Source organism: Corvus moneduloides, chromosome Z, assembly GCF_009650955.1.
Source record: "Corvus moneduloides isolate bCorMon1 chromosome Z, bCorMon1.pri, whole genome shotgun sequence".
In the NCBI taxonomy this organism is placed as follows: Eukaryota; Metazoa; Chordata; class Aves; order Passeriformes; family Corvidae; genus Corvus; species Corvus moneduloides.
This window is the reverse complement of record NC_045511.1, coordinates 56909913-56924644: the sequence shown is the minus strand read 5'-3', so window position 1 is coordinate 56924644 and position 14732 is coordinate 56909913. Positions and strand designations below refer to the sequence as shown.

The window sequence follows — 14732 nt, the reverse complement described above, 5'->3', positions numbered from 1 at the left end:
GGCAGACTATGAATGAACCACAGACAGAAGCACAAAGCCAGAAGAGGGTAGAAAGGACAATTAGAACAGCACACTTTGCAGCTTTCACAAGCAATGTACTCCATTCAAGTTCAAGTATTCTCATGTTAGTCTTCAAGTATCTTTAGGAATCAAGGGGATGCAGAATGGAACAAAAGCTTGCCACAATAGCTGCTGGAAGAGGAGAAAGAAATACCTTCATCAGTAGAAAGTCTACTGTTAACCAAAATATCTGCTCACAACAGAATTATCTTGGATGTGTCTACATGGACTGCGGAGAATGCAGTATAGATTTACCTATTGCAGACACTCTCAATACTTACTGTAAAGCATTAAGTACACTACATGAATAAAAAAAAATGTAGTCATATGGCTAAGCAGTCTGAATGTCCCAAAATCAGGGACTCCAGAAAACTGGAGTTCCATGCATCAGTTTAGATGGAGCAGGTAAAATCTTGCTGCATTGGTAAATTTCCACTGAATTAATGAGGAATAGGCTATGTCTGTCAGTAGAGACATGAACAATATCTTTTTGCTGCTTATAGACTTAATGATCTGATTGTTTTAAAATAATTCCTCCTTGCTGTTCTTTGGATTCTCTCACTCCCAGTATTTTACCTCTGGAAATGCAAGCATTGTGTTAAGAAAGGGTTAGGTATGAATGAGTCACATTGCTGGCTTGCTCTCCTTAATGTGACATATGCAACAACTGTCTCAGCATAGTTTCCCGGTTCTACAAAGATGCTATGTTGATTTTTGCTAAAGAAAAGAAGAAAGGAATTTTCAGGTAAAGCAAACGCTCTGAGTGGAAGATGTATGCCTCTTAGTTATTATCTCAGACTGTACACTTCACAATTGCTTTTTAGGATGACATATGTGAACCTAAAGTGAGAAAGCTGATTTAAAGAATTGTTGACTCTCCCCCCACCTCCCATTGCAACATAATTAAAAAAATTGTTTATAAATATAGTTCATAGTATTTACAGCAAAGTAGTCAGTATGTTTATGCTTATTTTTTTCCAGAGCAATAAATAGCACAACAAAGTACATAACAGACTCTATTTTCTAAGTAATTTCTTTTCCAATGCAGGTATAACATTATCAGTATTAATCACACAGATGACTGCAAGATGACTCCCAGATAAATTTTTTAAGCCAACTGCATTTTCAGAAATATTTTGTTAATCCTGACCAATGATGACATAAAGGGATTTACTTGAGCAAAATATAATATGTAGTAAAACAAATGACATTTAATCTTAGTTTTAACAGCTCATTGCTAGGCCAATTGCTAGGCTATTGGTAGTCCAACACTGCAATACTAGCAGTATTTCTCCTAAATGAAATTGTTGTGAAAAGGAACAGCACAGCACAGTTTTCTTTCATAAACATATTTAGGAACTAGGCTTTGTAAAGTTATTTTTGAAACTGTTCCATTCACCAAGCACCTTAACTTTGTAATAGGTTGTCTGCTTCTGGCATAAAACCACATCTTTTTGAAATAAAGTGATTCTTTTATTCTGAAAATATAAATATTAGTAGGAAAACCCCCCTGTAACTCCCCACAAACAAACAAACAAACAAACAAACAAACAAAAACTCCCAGAAAAAAGTATAGAAAGGTGAATAGATTAATTCTGACACAGTCCTTATGCAGGTTTGTTAGACAATAATAGATCCAATGATATATTATTTTTACACAGAACATGCATTTTTTATAGGGTTTTTGCATGGTTGTCCCCATGGATATAATTCACAGGACATGTGGGAGTTTAGATTCCCTTTCAGTAACTAAGCACCTGAAAGCCAGGCATTATTTCATCAAGCTCCTCTGCTAGTCAGATGTCAAGGACAGATTCAGATGGCCTGATTCCAAATGACACTGACTCCAGAGGAGTGATGGAGTTTCTCTGAATTGGTGGGGTGATGTGTGCCAGAAAACATTGCTTAGCTTTCAAAGCAAGCACAAATAATTGGTAAGGGACCTCGAGGCAGCTGCTGGTAGTTAAAGTGCTGATTCTTTCATGTGTTACAATTCAAAACAGTGAAAACTGAACACTATTTAAATTAATAAAAAAATGCACAACAGACACCATATCACTAAGAAAGCCAGTAACTTTACTGATTTGTCTGCAAAATACAAATTATACCTTATTTCCAGCAGGAGAATCTTTTGAAATTTTCCCATTTTTGTTCACTACAGACAGCTGAATTAAGTCCCTTGAGATACACAGATGTGGTTTAACTTAGTTATAACATCTTGTCATCTAGTGGCGACAAAGTCCAGCTTATGCCGCTGTGAGCCTCTACTTTAATATTTGTTGCAAATGCTTGTATGCTCCCATTTACAAGCTATTTTTTTATCACCATTGTTTTATGGAAGCAAATCCCCATGAAAGAGAAGAAAAAAAGAAAAAAAGGATACAACAAACCATCTGAAGCAATCCAAGTGTAATGCCTGCAGTAACCCAGGTCTGATATTAAATACACAAAAGACTCTAGTACTGCATTTTTAATTTGTAATTTTTTTTAAAATTACTTATTTAACTGACCTTTTTTTGAATCAAACTGAGGTATGGATCAGTCTGAGGTATGAGAAGGGAAGGTAGAAATGCAACACGTGATTATGAAAATAATCAAATGGATATTTTTGATGCAGAAAGTCTGTGGCTCAAAGCTTGGATTGCTCCACATCTTTGGTTAAAATATATTAACAAAAGCCTTTTATTACATCTACAGTCTGAAGCATTCTAACAGACACCAATGTTCCATCAGTCCTTCAAGAGACCTGTAGTGGCAGGAAATTAATGCCATGTAACTGACGACATCACAGCAGATGGCACAAACAGGAACAGATGAAGTATGCCATGTTTAGGCAACAGCCTTTATTGAGGTTTCAAGTGGCTTTTAAAAAATTACAAAGCGTTTACCTTCAAGGTGAAGGAAGAAGGAAAACAAAACAGCTGTTAGACTACAGATAAAAGAGGGTATATAGGATAACACATACAATACAAAAGGGTTGACATCCTTGAAAACAGCCTATGAGTTCTATTCTTATGCTAACTTTACCTGAAAAAGATCTGAGGACAACAGATAGTTTTTATATTAGTCATTAAAAATTGCTAAATTCCTCTTCTGGGAAAAATATAAGCCATTTTGTTATAAAACACAACTTTTGAAAGACACTGAAATGATCAAAGCTTTACTGTGAATGGCTCAATGCATACAGTGTACATGTTGTGCAGGTAAGGTATATCATATAATTGTCACCAGCAATTAAACACTAACTGACAACACCTTTTAATAGAGATTAGCTTAGCTATAACAATACTTGCAGATGTCTAGAATGCCACTTCAGGTGTTTGAACTTGCAATTAAGAATGTTGCCTAAAACATCATATAGCATGGGTTAAGGTAAAGTAAATGTTAATACTCTTTCAGGGCTCTGCCCCAAACTCCTTAAATACAAAGGAATCACACAATAAACCCAAATTAGCTTTTGCAAATACAATAAATGGTAAGGTACAGATAAAGGAACAAGAAAGGTAGACAGTTATAGTTTACAGAAAGTGACTTCACAATCAAAGTTGTGCTTCTTATCATTAGATCAGTTTGCAAATATGCATTATCCCCCACAATTTTGCCAGTATAAATTAGTTGCCCTCTGCAGCAGGAACAAGAGGGCTGACTGGCATTTATTTTCACGTGATTCTGTTCTACTTGTGTTTATACAAAAAATCACTGTCAGAGTTAATATAAATTGCCCAGGCAATATTTTTCACGCTACTTTCTTCTTAGTTACTTGCAGTAATATATTACACTGCATCTTCATTAAATATGATACCTTTCATTTTTTTCATGTGTTGCTGAGGCAAATCGCAAGGTAAACTCTTAATATGGCTATTCTTAATATATCAATAGACCAAATCCCCTTCCCCACTGACAAGTTTCTACTATGATACCAATAAAATTGTATTTTTTCTTGAAATTACAAGGTACATTTGTGATATATTTGCATATTTTTGACACACCAAAGTTCAAAATTCTCAGACGAGAATATGAATACAGATTAATCTGAGGGTGAAGAAAGTGGTTTCAAACACAGGGGTTTTGTGTTTGAAAATTAATTATGGGCCCCATTTTACCTTTTTTTTTTTGTTTGGTTTGGTTTGGTTTGGTTTTTTTTGTTTATTTTTTGTTTTTTTTAAAACATGCGTATCTTTGTTTACCCTGCAGTTTGCTACACGAGATAAGATGGACGCATTAGTAGCACAGTATTCTGCTTAAAGAGTTTCCAGATTATGCTATAGCCCCTGCACGGCTGAAAGTGCCTGTAAGGCAGGCTTCTGTAAAGTCATGGTAAGTGAAGAGCCTGTGTCCTAATGCACACTGTAGTCTGATCATCATTCTCTACTACAGAGAGGTACACTCTATCACTGAGCAGTGCACAGCAACTGCATATATAGGTGGAAAAAAGAGTGTGGATTTCACTTCAAAGTATTTTGCGTTGACATTTCACTGTCACAGCTATATTCTTCATCATAATGTCAATGTATGTAGTTGAGACCTAGAAGGACTCTTGAAAAAAGGAGAAATATTACACTTTTACTATGGCACTAACATTTTGCTTAAACACTTTTTCCCTCCAACAGAAAGATTAAACTGAAACACTTGAATATACCATTTTTTCTAATATACAAGAGGGACAAAGAGGGACTGAAAATGACACATTCCCTCTGGTCAAGCTATCTTAGTCAGAGGAACAATATGAGGCTGGAGAAAATGTGGATGTCGTGTGCTGAAGCAAGTCCTGCTCCGGTGTAAACACACAGGGGGCGTTGCTCAACAACATGCCCACTGTGAGATGACGTGCGGAGGTCCATGAGAACCAAGGACCAGATGGCCAATATTGGCTGTGTAAAATCAACCAGTTTTGAATGACCTTTTAACTGATGATCTCTTTAAGAGTTTTATGTCTGTGAGAGGGGAGGAATCTATACAACCGGCATGTTTGTGCCAATCCCTCCCTTTGTCTCCCCCGCTGCTTCAGCACATATTCACCTGCGCTCACGTAGCTGACAGCCATTAAAGCTGTACATTCAATTCTGACAGGCAGAATACCAGCTTCATTAATGAGAGGGCCAAGTTACGCCACTTTGTCATTTAACCCATGGAAAACTACAAGATACGCAGGACATTAAGAAATAGAAGGGCCCTTAACTTGTTACAATGCACAAAACAGCATGAAAGAACTAATCAGTATATACAATGGATGGCAGTTCACCCAACTGATTGTAAAATGCTGTATTAAAATGATTTAAGTTGTTACACCATGGGTAAAGTATAATCGTTTACAGATCAGTCTTTCAACAGCTGACTTTGATCTGTAAAACATATACCCAGTAAAATATAACTGAAAGAAAATAGTTAAATGTGCAACTGCACAAATATAATTCCCCACTATTAAGAGAACAAAAACTTTTGCTATTACCATAATTATTATATATATTAGAAAGCTATACACAAGCATGTTAATTTCACAGATTTTTTTAAAAAGATTCTTAATATTTTATATAATTAGAAATACACATTTCAAAAACAAAACTTATGCAAAGAGAAAACAGTTATCTTGGTTAGCAAAGCATGGAGTTCCTCAAGGCTTAGGGTAGTGCTTTCTATACAAAAAGTCCTTTTTGTTTTTTTCTTCAGGACTGTTTAAAAGATTAGCAAAGCTATCAAGGAAAAAAGAACACATTTTGGCTTAAGGAAACTACAAAAGCCACAAATGCTTTGCAAACTCTGTCTTACTTTTTAATATGAAAATAAGCAAAATGTAATGTACATATTTTTATACTTTTTTTATTTAATAAATGATGCAGACCCATAATTTTAAAAATTAAATATGTCAGCCCTAGAACTCAACATTTTTAGAAGTATGGTCCTCTTGAAATGGTCTGATCCTTTTTAAATGAGTGCCATACTCCAGAAATATGCCTGCATGTTTGTGAGCATTTTCAGTATGTTAGGTGACCCAGTCTCTTTCTAGCATCAATTCATGGCCACCCAACTTCTGGGTCTGTCAAAACATCTGTACATTTTCTATATGTTGCATAACAGCTGCTTTCTCTCTCAGTAAAGATCTGCCATTTCTGGCAAATGTTTTCATTTTGTCTATTTACATGTAAATAACGTTGAACCTGCAACATGACACTATCTATTGTAACATACATTTTGCAAGGGAGCACAACAGTGAAAAGAAGTTAGCCTTAAAATCTATTTTGTACAAGTGTTCTGTTGTACAACTCAAGTGCTAAGCTTATCTCAGCATTTCTGTTTATCCTTATACTGCATCACTGAGGCAATTTAAAAGTACTTTTACAAAACAGAGTACCTGACTTTTTTTCACACACAGCACATATAATGCATATCGACCCTTCCCCCCTCCCCCCTCCCGTTAAGGTATAGCACACACACACTGCAAGAAAAAAAACCCCAACTAATAGTAATAATGCTATCATGTTGCCCATCCTTCAGAGAGCCGCATGCGCTTGACAGAGGGGCTTTCCCTTTCGTCCGGCGAAGATCTGGTGAGTCCAATGGGGGAGTGGAATTCGTTCCGGTGATCTTCTCGGTCACTTCCATCGTAGGAACTGCTACAGCTGCTCAAACTGTCAACAGGAGATCTCCCCGCCTCATGGCGCGTGTGCTGTTGGTATCTCGATGATGTGGTGGTACGGTCTCTAGGAGGAGAAACAGGTTCTGACTTGATGTTGAGGCTTTGAGTAGAAGGCAGGGAGAGATTTGTACTCTGAGATAAATGAGTGCTAGTGCAAGCTCTGTAGGAGGAAAGGAAACCCAGTTACAGACGGAGGAGGCATGGAGCCCCCAGATATGCACAAACACTCACACAAAACACCAGTGTAAAAGCTCACCAGGAACAGCACATGCAGAGAGCTTGGGCACTGTTGTCTGAGCAGAATTCACAAATTCCAGGAGATGAAAGCACCACAACAGACAAGCCCTCAATTTGGAGAGAGGTCTCACTTTCAATCTCTCTCTTTTTTTTAAAATCAAATGTCATCACAAATTTGGGAAGGTGAGCCTTTGCACTGTTGGAACCACCTGCAGGTTTCTGTGTAACTAATACTTGTGCGTGTGTATGCATTAGCTGAGACAGGGGAAGCATGGACTTTCTTCTGGGTTTAATCCCATTAATTTGAATGCACACAACTATTTTTATTGTGGTTTGTTTTGACATGTGACTTCAGATGCAAAACAGAAACAAAAAATTCTGGTCTGGTAATTTTTATACCTTTCAGAATAAAGTTGAAATTACTGGTCCTAGGATTGACATCAACAAAATAGCACAGGCAGGCAAGGATTTAGATATGATTTATGGTTTAAATCTGTAAATCCATAATTCAATCCAGAATGCATTTGGATAAACTACAAAAGGGAAGCAGAGGAATAGGAGAAGATAGAGGACAACTCTGCTTGCCCATTGGAAAGCCAAGCTCAAAGGATGATATTAGCAGACAGACCGCTATGCTGAAACTTTTTCAAAGGTAGGCCGTATAACTATTCTAAGCTTTTTTTTTTTTTTTTTCTGTGCATTTTTGTGGGCAGGTAGTGGCAGAGGAAAGAGGAAACAGGTAGGGACGAGAGTGAATACTGAGAACATGCTTTATCTCTATGGGAGAAATGAGATTACTTTCATCTGCAGAATATTTTGTACAAAAGCACCACCTCCTGGCAAAACTTGACTTTTCATTATTGAAATAGAATTCTCAACATGCAGTTCCCATTATGTTCCAGTTCAAGGACCATTTGCTCAGCTGAAGCTAGTGTATTACCCTAGAGACAGCATTTCAAGGTTTCTATTCATATTTATTTATAGAGGGGTAGGAAGGCATTAAGGGCAACAGACCACTTGGCTTTGCAAGATTTTAAACCTAAATGGATATGCAGGCATTTTTTAATGCAAGAAGATGCAATATTGGGATTTGTAAGGAATTTCTAAGTATGTAGAAGACAGAGGTAAGTTTAGGTGTGGTCTTTTCATTTATTGAAATACTCTACTTTCCCAGGTATCTCATCAACTGAAAGCTAAGCGTTACTGAAACAACATTTACTACTACTTGGATGAATTTTTTTTCTTCTGACAAATTCAAAATAAAACTATAAGGCTTCAATATTGAATGATATAATCTTCTTTTATCAGGAATTACTGCAGTGCTTAATAATGAATGGATCTTTTTAGAAAATAAAGTAAACAGGATGTTCTACCTCCAAGTTTTTCATCAACCCCTCAGTCTTATACAGATGTATTTCTCAAACCTGCAATAAGCCCTTTCTTAAGTTACGAAGTTCATGAATAATAACCTTCAATAGTAAAACATGTAACCTTTTTCTTTTTTCAAGCAGGATATTTTCTTTGTATTGTTTCTGTAAATATTAAATTAATACATATAAGAAACTGTAAATATAAGACTTTGCCATTCCAACATAGTGAAATATTCCATTCTTCCTGAAAATTTGTTAAAAACAATCCAACGAAAATCCAATATACATCTCTGTCATTTTTTTCTTTTCATTTCCAGTGACTTTATTTTTGTGTTGCTTAGGAGATCCTAGGACTTCACCTGAGTAAACAGGCTGTCAGTTTAGTATGATAAGATTACACATGAATTTACAAGCCAAGCTTATAGCTAAACTGAAAGTCCTGTAATAAAGGATGGTGGAGCCTGGGCATTTGATTTAGAAGTGTTTGATTTGAGCAAATGACATGCCACTTTGCAAAGCTGGGGATAATTAAAAAAGATAAAAATAGATAAAAAGAACTATATTCAGTTAAATGTGTTCACATGGAACATACTAGCATTCTATTGTGTGACAGCACCCAAGGGAACAGATCTAGAGGGATGAACTGAGTGTCATTGATACAGAGCTGGTATTGCTGTGCTGGAATATTGCCTTTTTAGTAGTGCCTCAGAAGTGAGTATGAGAATGCATCTCTATAGACTTTTCTACAGATTCCTTGGGAATCACCGGCATTATTACATAATCACCTGGCATACAAATTAGAGGCAGTTCTATAAATGCTACAGGTTGATTTGAATTTTGAATCCCCCCTTTTTTTCTGTACATTTAAAAATGGGTAAGGAGTCATTTTGGCAGGTCAAGACTGAAGTTCTGAGATTTAGAACAATATAAACAAATTGTAACAATATAAATAAATTGTAGCACTTATTTTGAGTCACCGTTTTTTTCTTTCTAAATATAAACTTTTTCTGCTGAAAGTATTTCTGTGATTTGATATATTTTTATTTCATTATAATTTGCAATATTTCATTAACATTTTCTGAAACATTTTTATGAGAAGTTCCTCTAAGCTAAAATGGTCACTTACATGGGAAACATAGTGTTACACATACATGCGAATGGTGAAATAATAGGTGCTAAGGTGCAGTTTATAAATCTGTATTCCAAACAGAAGACTGACCTCTATTTAGAATGGAAGCTGCGCCATAAGAAATGAGCGTTCAGTCTGCTGCAAAATGGTTTAATTTCCTGTATATGTATGTGTGAGTGTAGAAACAGCTGTTTGCACTTATATGTATCAATGCATATTTTACACTGCTGCTTCATATAATTACGTTAATTTGGCCCTATTTTCATCATGTGAAACCTTCACTAAATCCCCTGGTAAACAAACAGGTCTTGGATATGGAAAAACTACTGAGAAACTAATGAAAATTATTTCAAAGGTTTGTATATAGTTATGTGCACTGAATAGGTGCCAGGCAGACCACTTATTCTGACATCATGACCTTTTTCCACATATGGTAGGAAAACACTTCATTTTATGGGGACAATGAAGAAAATTAATGTTTTAACTTGGCACAGCAGTCCCTGTTGAGGCCAGTGTAGTTAAAATTCGATGTTTATTCAGATTATGATGGCCACATGGAGAAATGTTGGTTCCTATCTGGTTTCGACACAGAACAACAACACAGCTCTGCTGTGTGAGAAGTGGGGAGGAAGACAGGGTGCCATGAACTTGGGATGATGCCAGCTCTGTATGCATCTCCTTCTACTTGAATCTCCAAATGGTATTGAAACTCAGCATGACACAGGCAGAAGTGCAGGTCTGAGTAAGTGATGAGGACATGAACATGGACAATGTAGGGTTTTCTAGAGAGAGAAAGTGGTCTATTGAAGGAAGAAAGCCTCATGCACCTTTTCTATTATGCCTACACTTGCTTCTCTAAATCAGTTTATTTCCTCACTTCATATAATTTTCTCCCATAAATACATGTAAATGAACATTGAAAATTCATGGCGAAATTTATTTATGTAACCTTAGTTATGTGCTAATTTGTATCTAGGAGAAGATATTTTTGACTTACTAGCAATTCAACTTCTTCCCTCCTCTCTGTTTTTATTTTAGGTAAAAGCTAAGTGTTTTTTAGTTGGTTTTGTTTATTTTTTAATACTTTTCTGATCAATGTAAAAGCAGAATAAGAACTTCTGTATCAGGACATTTTGTTAGGCTCTCATGTATTAAGGTTTACACTTTTTAAAAAGGAATTTTAAAACAAAGAATAACATGAAAATGAATTACTAGAACATCTTATTTATAATTGTGGCATAAGAAAAGAAGGCTCAATCTGAAATACATATGGTTTTATTAAAAGCAAGGAAATTGTCAGAACTGATATAAATTCATTAAACATGTTGTAACTGTTTCCAAATTTTTCAATAAAAATTGTTTAATGGAGAATATTTCCCTATATCTAGATATAGTTATTATCTAATCAAAAGTAATTATTGCTAAGTAATAATCTTGCTACGTAAGGATCACAGAACAAGTCAATATTATGTATGAATTTGGACACCTTTTGTTCATCTGTGTAGAAGTTTAGAGAAACTTCTCTTACTTCTCTTAAATAATTATCTATATTGAAGCATCTTCAGATTAAATGTTGTTTCTATGCTTGTATTCATATTTTAGGAAAGTGAAAACTTCACCTGTGGATGTTACTTTTAGATGAAAATATTGTCTCTTAGGCTAGGAAGATTTCTCATACTTTGGATTTTTGCATAAAAATTTTGATAATTTATTACAAAGTTTGAGAAGGATTTCCCTTCTGGTTATCAGCAGTTAAATTCTGTTAGTCTTTTTGGAACATGTTAAATAAGCAGTAAGAGACATCAGTGTAATATTCAGGCCAAATCCCAAAGCTTTGGGAGGGACTGATTTTCAGTAGAATTTGTATGTGTATTTTTTCCAGAGGTAGATGCAGTTAAAAGACCATGAAAATACTATTTTGCTTTTTAACGCAAAAAGTTGAAAAGTCTGGCTTGTTTTAATGTCCTAGTCATGTCTAAACAGGCTCTACATTGTTATGCTGTTCACCAGGCTCAGCAGAAGGCCAAAAGGTGCACAGAAAGTGAAAGTGAGCCACTCCATGTACTCATGTATTTACCCTCTAGTTCACCGGCACTAGTGTGGCTCCAAATTGCACAGTCAGCGTGAAGAACTAAGAGCTAGGTTGCAGAGATCTCTAATTACCTTCAAGATGGTTCAGACAGTGCTACTGAAATTGCTGAGGACTGATCTGGAGCAAGATACTACATCTAACCTATCTTATTCTACTACTAACCACATTCTTCTGTCATGCATTGAGGAAGCAGAGCTGATTTTCACCTCTAGACTTTGGTGAAAAACAAAACCTGAAGGAGAGCTGTAATGTCTCTTCCATTAATTTGTTTTCCCACAGGTTTTTATAGCCTACTGTTAACAACAGGCATCTCACAGTTGCCAAATATTTCAGTGTATGACCTCACTCAGCACAGAGATTTGTGTTGTCAAAACCTTTCTAGATGTTTTTTTCTCAAGTCTGTGAAGATGACTATAATTTTGTTTCATTTTTAAAATATTTTTGCAAATTCTAGATCAGGTTGACATGGACCGAATATATTCTACAGAATTTCAAGTTTTTCAAGTAATCCAAAAGTTAAAACAAATGCTTTTGCATGTAGAACTCAGTGAATAAAATAAAGGCTTATGATTTTCTGCAGTGATAGAAGACTTCTTCAGAGCTGCCTGTGAAGCAGCTTTCATAGCTGAATTCATTTACAAATCATTGAAAGAATAGTAATAAGAGTAGCAACTCAGAATGTAATCCACAGCCACAGTCATTACACTTTGACATTCTGCAATATGAATCAGAAACAGATCACAATGTGTGACATATCTGAAAAAGCATGTAGTTAGTTTAGGAGCTAATTTATACTTTTTTTTTTTTTTGGCTAACCAAATAGTCTTATTACATTCCTTGGTATGGTACCGATTGTTTATACAGTGATACCTAACAAGCGAGCTTTCAATTTGTTTGAGAATTTATAACTGATTGTTCAGTAAGTCTGAATGCTGCCCCAGAAATAGTGCAAACTCAAAAAGAAAAGTGTAAGAGAAAGATATTAAGACTATTTTTTCTAGCACGGCAGGTATTTCAGCTGTATGTTTTTATGTCATTTGTATCTCTATATACTTATTCATATAGGAATGAGGTTTAAAAAAATTGTTTCATTTGAAACACTTGTATAGCTGTCCTTAAAAACCCAAATCTTCTAGATGGTAAGGACATTAAAATAAGTTACAAAAAATGGTCAGATAAAGTAGAAAGAGAATTTTGAAATTTAAGCTGCATTTAGAGTATTAAATAGTTCCACATTATGGCAACAATCTTGAAAAAAAAAGAGTGCATATGTGTAACACTTCTTTCTGAAAAAAAAAAATTCTTTTCAAATATATATGAATTAAAATTTTTCCTCATAAATACACTCCAGCTGTTTTCAGCTTCTATTTTTATGATTAAACCTTTTAAAATTCTGACATGTCTAACCATACATTAGGCTACTGTGCCACACTGGTGCATGTCTATGGTTTTACTCAATAGAAACTGCAGATATCAGAATATTTGAAGTCATACACTTGTTCATTTCAATGAGCCAAGAGGTTGCTTGATCAGGTGATTTGCCTGTGTGAATTTTCACATTTCAAAGATCCCAAGATGATAGAGCGCTGCGTTTCTCCAAAACTGGAGTAAATACTGTAAAATTAGCCACTAGAGGGCAGGAATACCTGTCCTCCTCAGTACAGGCACATCAAATTAAGTTTTGTGAGCTCTCAGTTATTTGGCCTAATCATGGTATTTTCTCTAAAAATTATCTCCAAAGAAATGAAACTTGAATTTCAGAGTTGAGCAGAAGGGAGTATGTTATTATTATATAAGGTTAAGTCTTAATCTCAGGTCAATTAATTATGTAAATCTTACTTTATTAAAATGTCTAGAAAAAATTCTAGTTTACTGTAAGTCTTTATGTGATGGTAACTGGAAATAAAAAGCATAAATAGTAAATATAGCATCAGTACAATATAGGTGTTTGGTTTTAGTAGTGAAATAAAATGCTATTTAAAGAAATAAAAACTAAAACATAAACAATACACTACTGAGAAGATATGGACACAGAATATTTCATTGTAGCTCCCTAGCAAACTTTCCATGAATTGCATTGTTCCAGTTTTGCAAAATCTAGTTTTTACACACAGTAACTATGTTCTGGTATGTTACTTGACATATTTCACATTTGGAATTACTGGGGAGACTGAAGTCACAGTAGGACAGTAAAGTAAAGAAAACACTGCTTACCCCAATTGACTGAGGGTAGATGGTGGCATGTTATGTAGGTGTTGCTGTTGCCAGCCAGTCACAGAACCAAGATGAAGAGCACTGGCTGTATTAAAACCAGAGAGAGATGATATATCTGCATTACTCAGAGAATATTCTAGATTTGAAAACAGAAAGACAATAATTAAGTGAGAATTAAAGAGAAAGCAATTAAACAACACAGTAATTTTCATGTCACTTTGTAAGCCTTTTAATTTTAATTGCACAATCACCTTAAGTTACAGCAGAAAAAGTAGATCTTCCTCTTCCCTCAACTCATTAACTTGAGAGCAAGTAATGCACTAATAATTATTCTGCAATCTAGCAGGGCTTTACTGGGTCTGGCAGATCTAAAGCATTCTTGGCCTGAAAATTCACAATAACTACATATGCATAACTACAAATTAACTACAAATACACTGTCAGAAAGACTTGAAAAGTAAAACATTTTGGTTAGAGTCTTCCTTGAAGAATCCAGCAGGCAGCCTATTTCTGAACAACACATGTGTTCTCTAATATCACTGGATCTGTGTGTCACTGTGTGCACTCTGTACAGCAGCAATTCACAACAGGAACTGTAAAGATGCCTTGAGGCTTTTCATTTTTGCGCCCTCCCAGGTAGGGAGGTGTGATAGCCAACAGTTACTGAACACTGATGTGGAGATACTGAAGCTGCTTATTCCCACTACCCTCATGGCTTTAGGATGTACTAGTGTACTCAACTGCATGAAATTATCTCCAAGGAAGACTAAGAACTGTTAACTGTTTTAAGTTTCACTTTTTTTTTTTAAATTAAAGCCAATGAAATAAAGCTACCAAATCAATTTTTCTTCAAACAAGACGGCTAACTTTAAAATAGATATGTCTGAAGTTAGTGACAGGTACAGAATAAGCAAATGTAGTGCAAAGGCATAACAGCTATGAATATTTCAGTTTCTCCCAAGGAACATTAGCTAATTCATTAATACTGAGATAAAC

The 14732-nt window shown here is 35.3% G+C and overlaps 1 protein-coding gene across 13 annotated transcripts in view; it reads right to left on the bottom strand.

Annotated features, from left to right (window-relative positions):
- Window positions 1–2115: 2115 nt before the first annotated feature.
- The window catches only part of MEF2C (myocyte enhancer factor 2C), a 126307-nt gene continuing 113690 nt past the window's right edge, over window positions 2116–14732 (bottom strand). For 10 of the 13 annotated variants that reach the window (XM_032095454.1, XM_032095455.1, XM_032095457.1 and 7 more), the window contains 2 exons: window positions 13737–13872; window positions 2116–6854 (listed from right to left, as the gene is read on the bottom strand). In XM_032095454.1, coding sequence (XP_031951345.1) covers window positions 6533–6854; window positions 13737–13872 — 458 coding nt within the window. In that variant the 3' untranslated portion in view covers window positions 2116–6532. The remainder of the gene's footprint in view (window positions 6855–13736; window positions 13873–14732) is intronic. The other 3 variants (XM_032095460.1, XM_032095458.1, XM_032095459.1) reach the window with 1 other exon arrangement.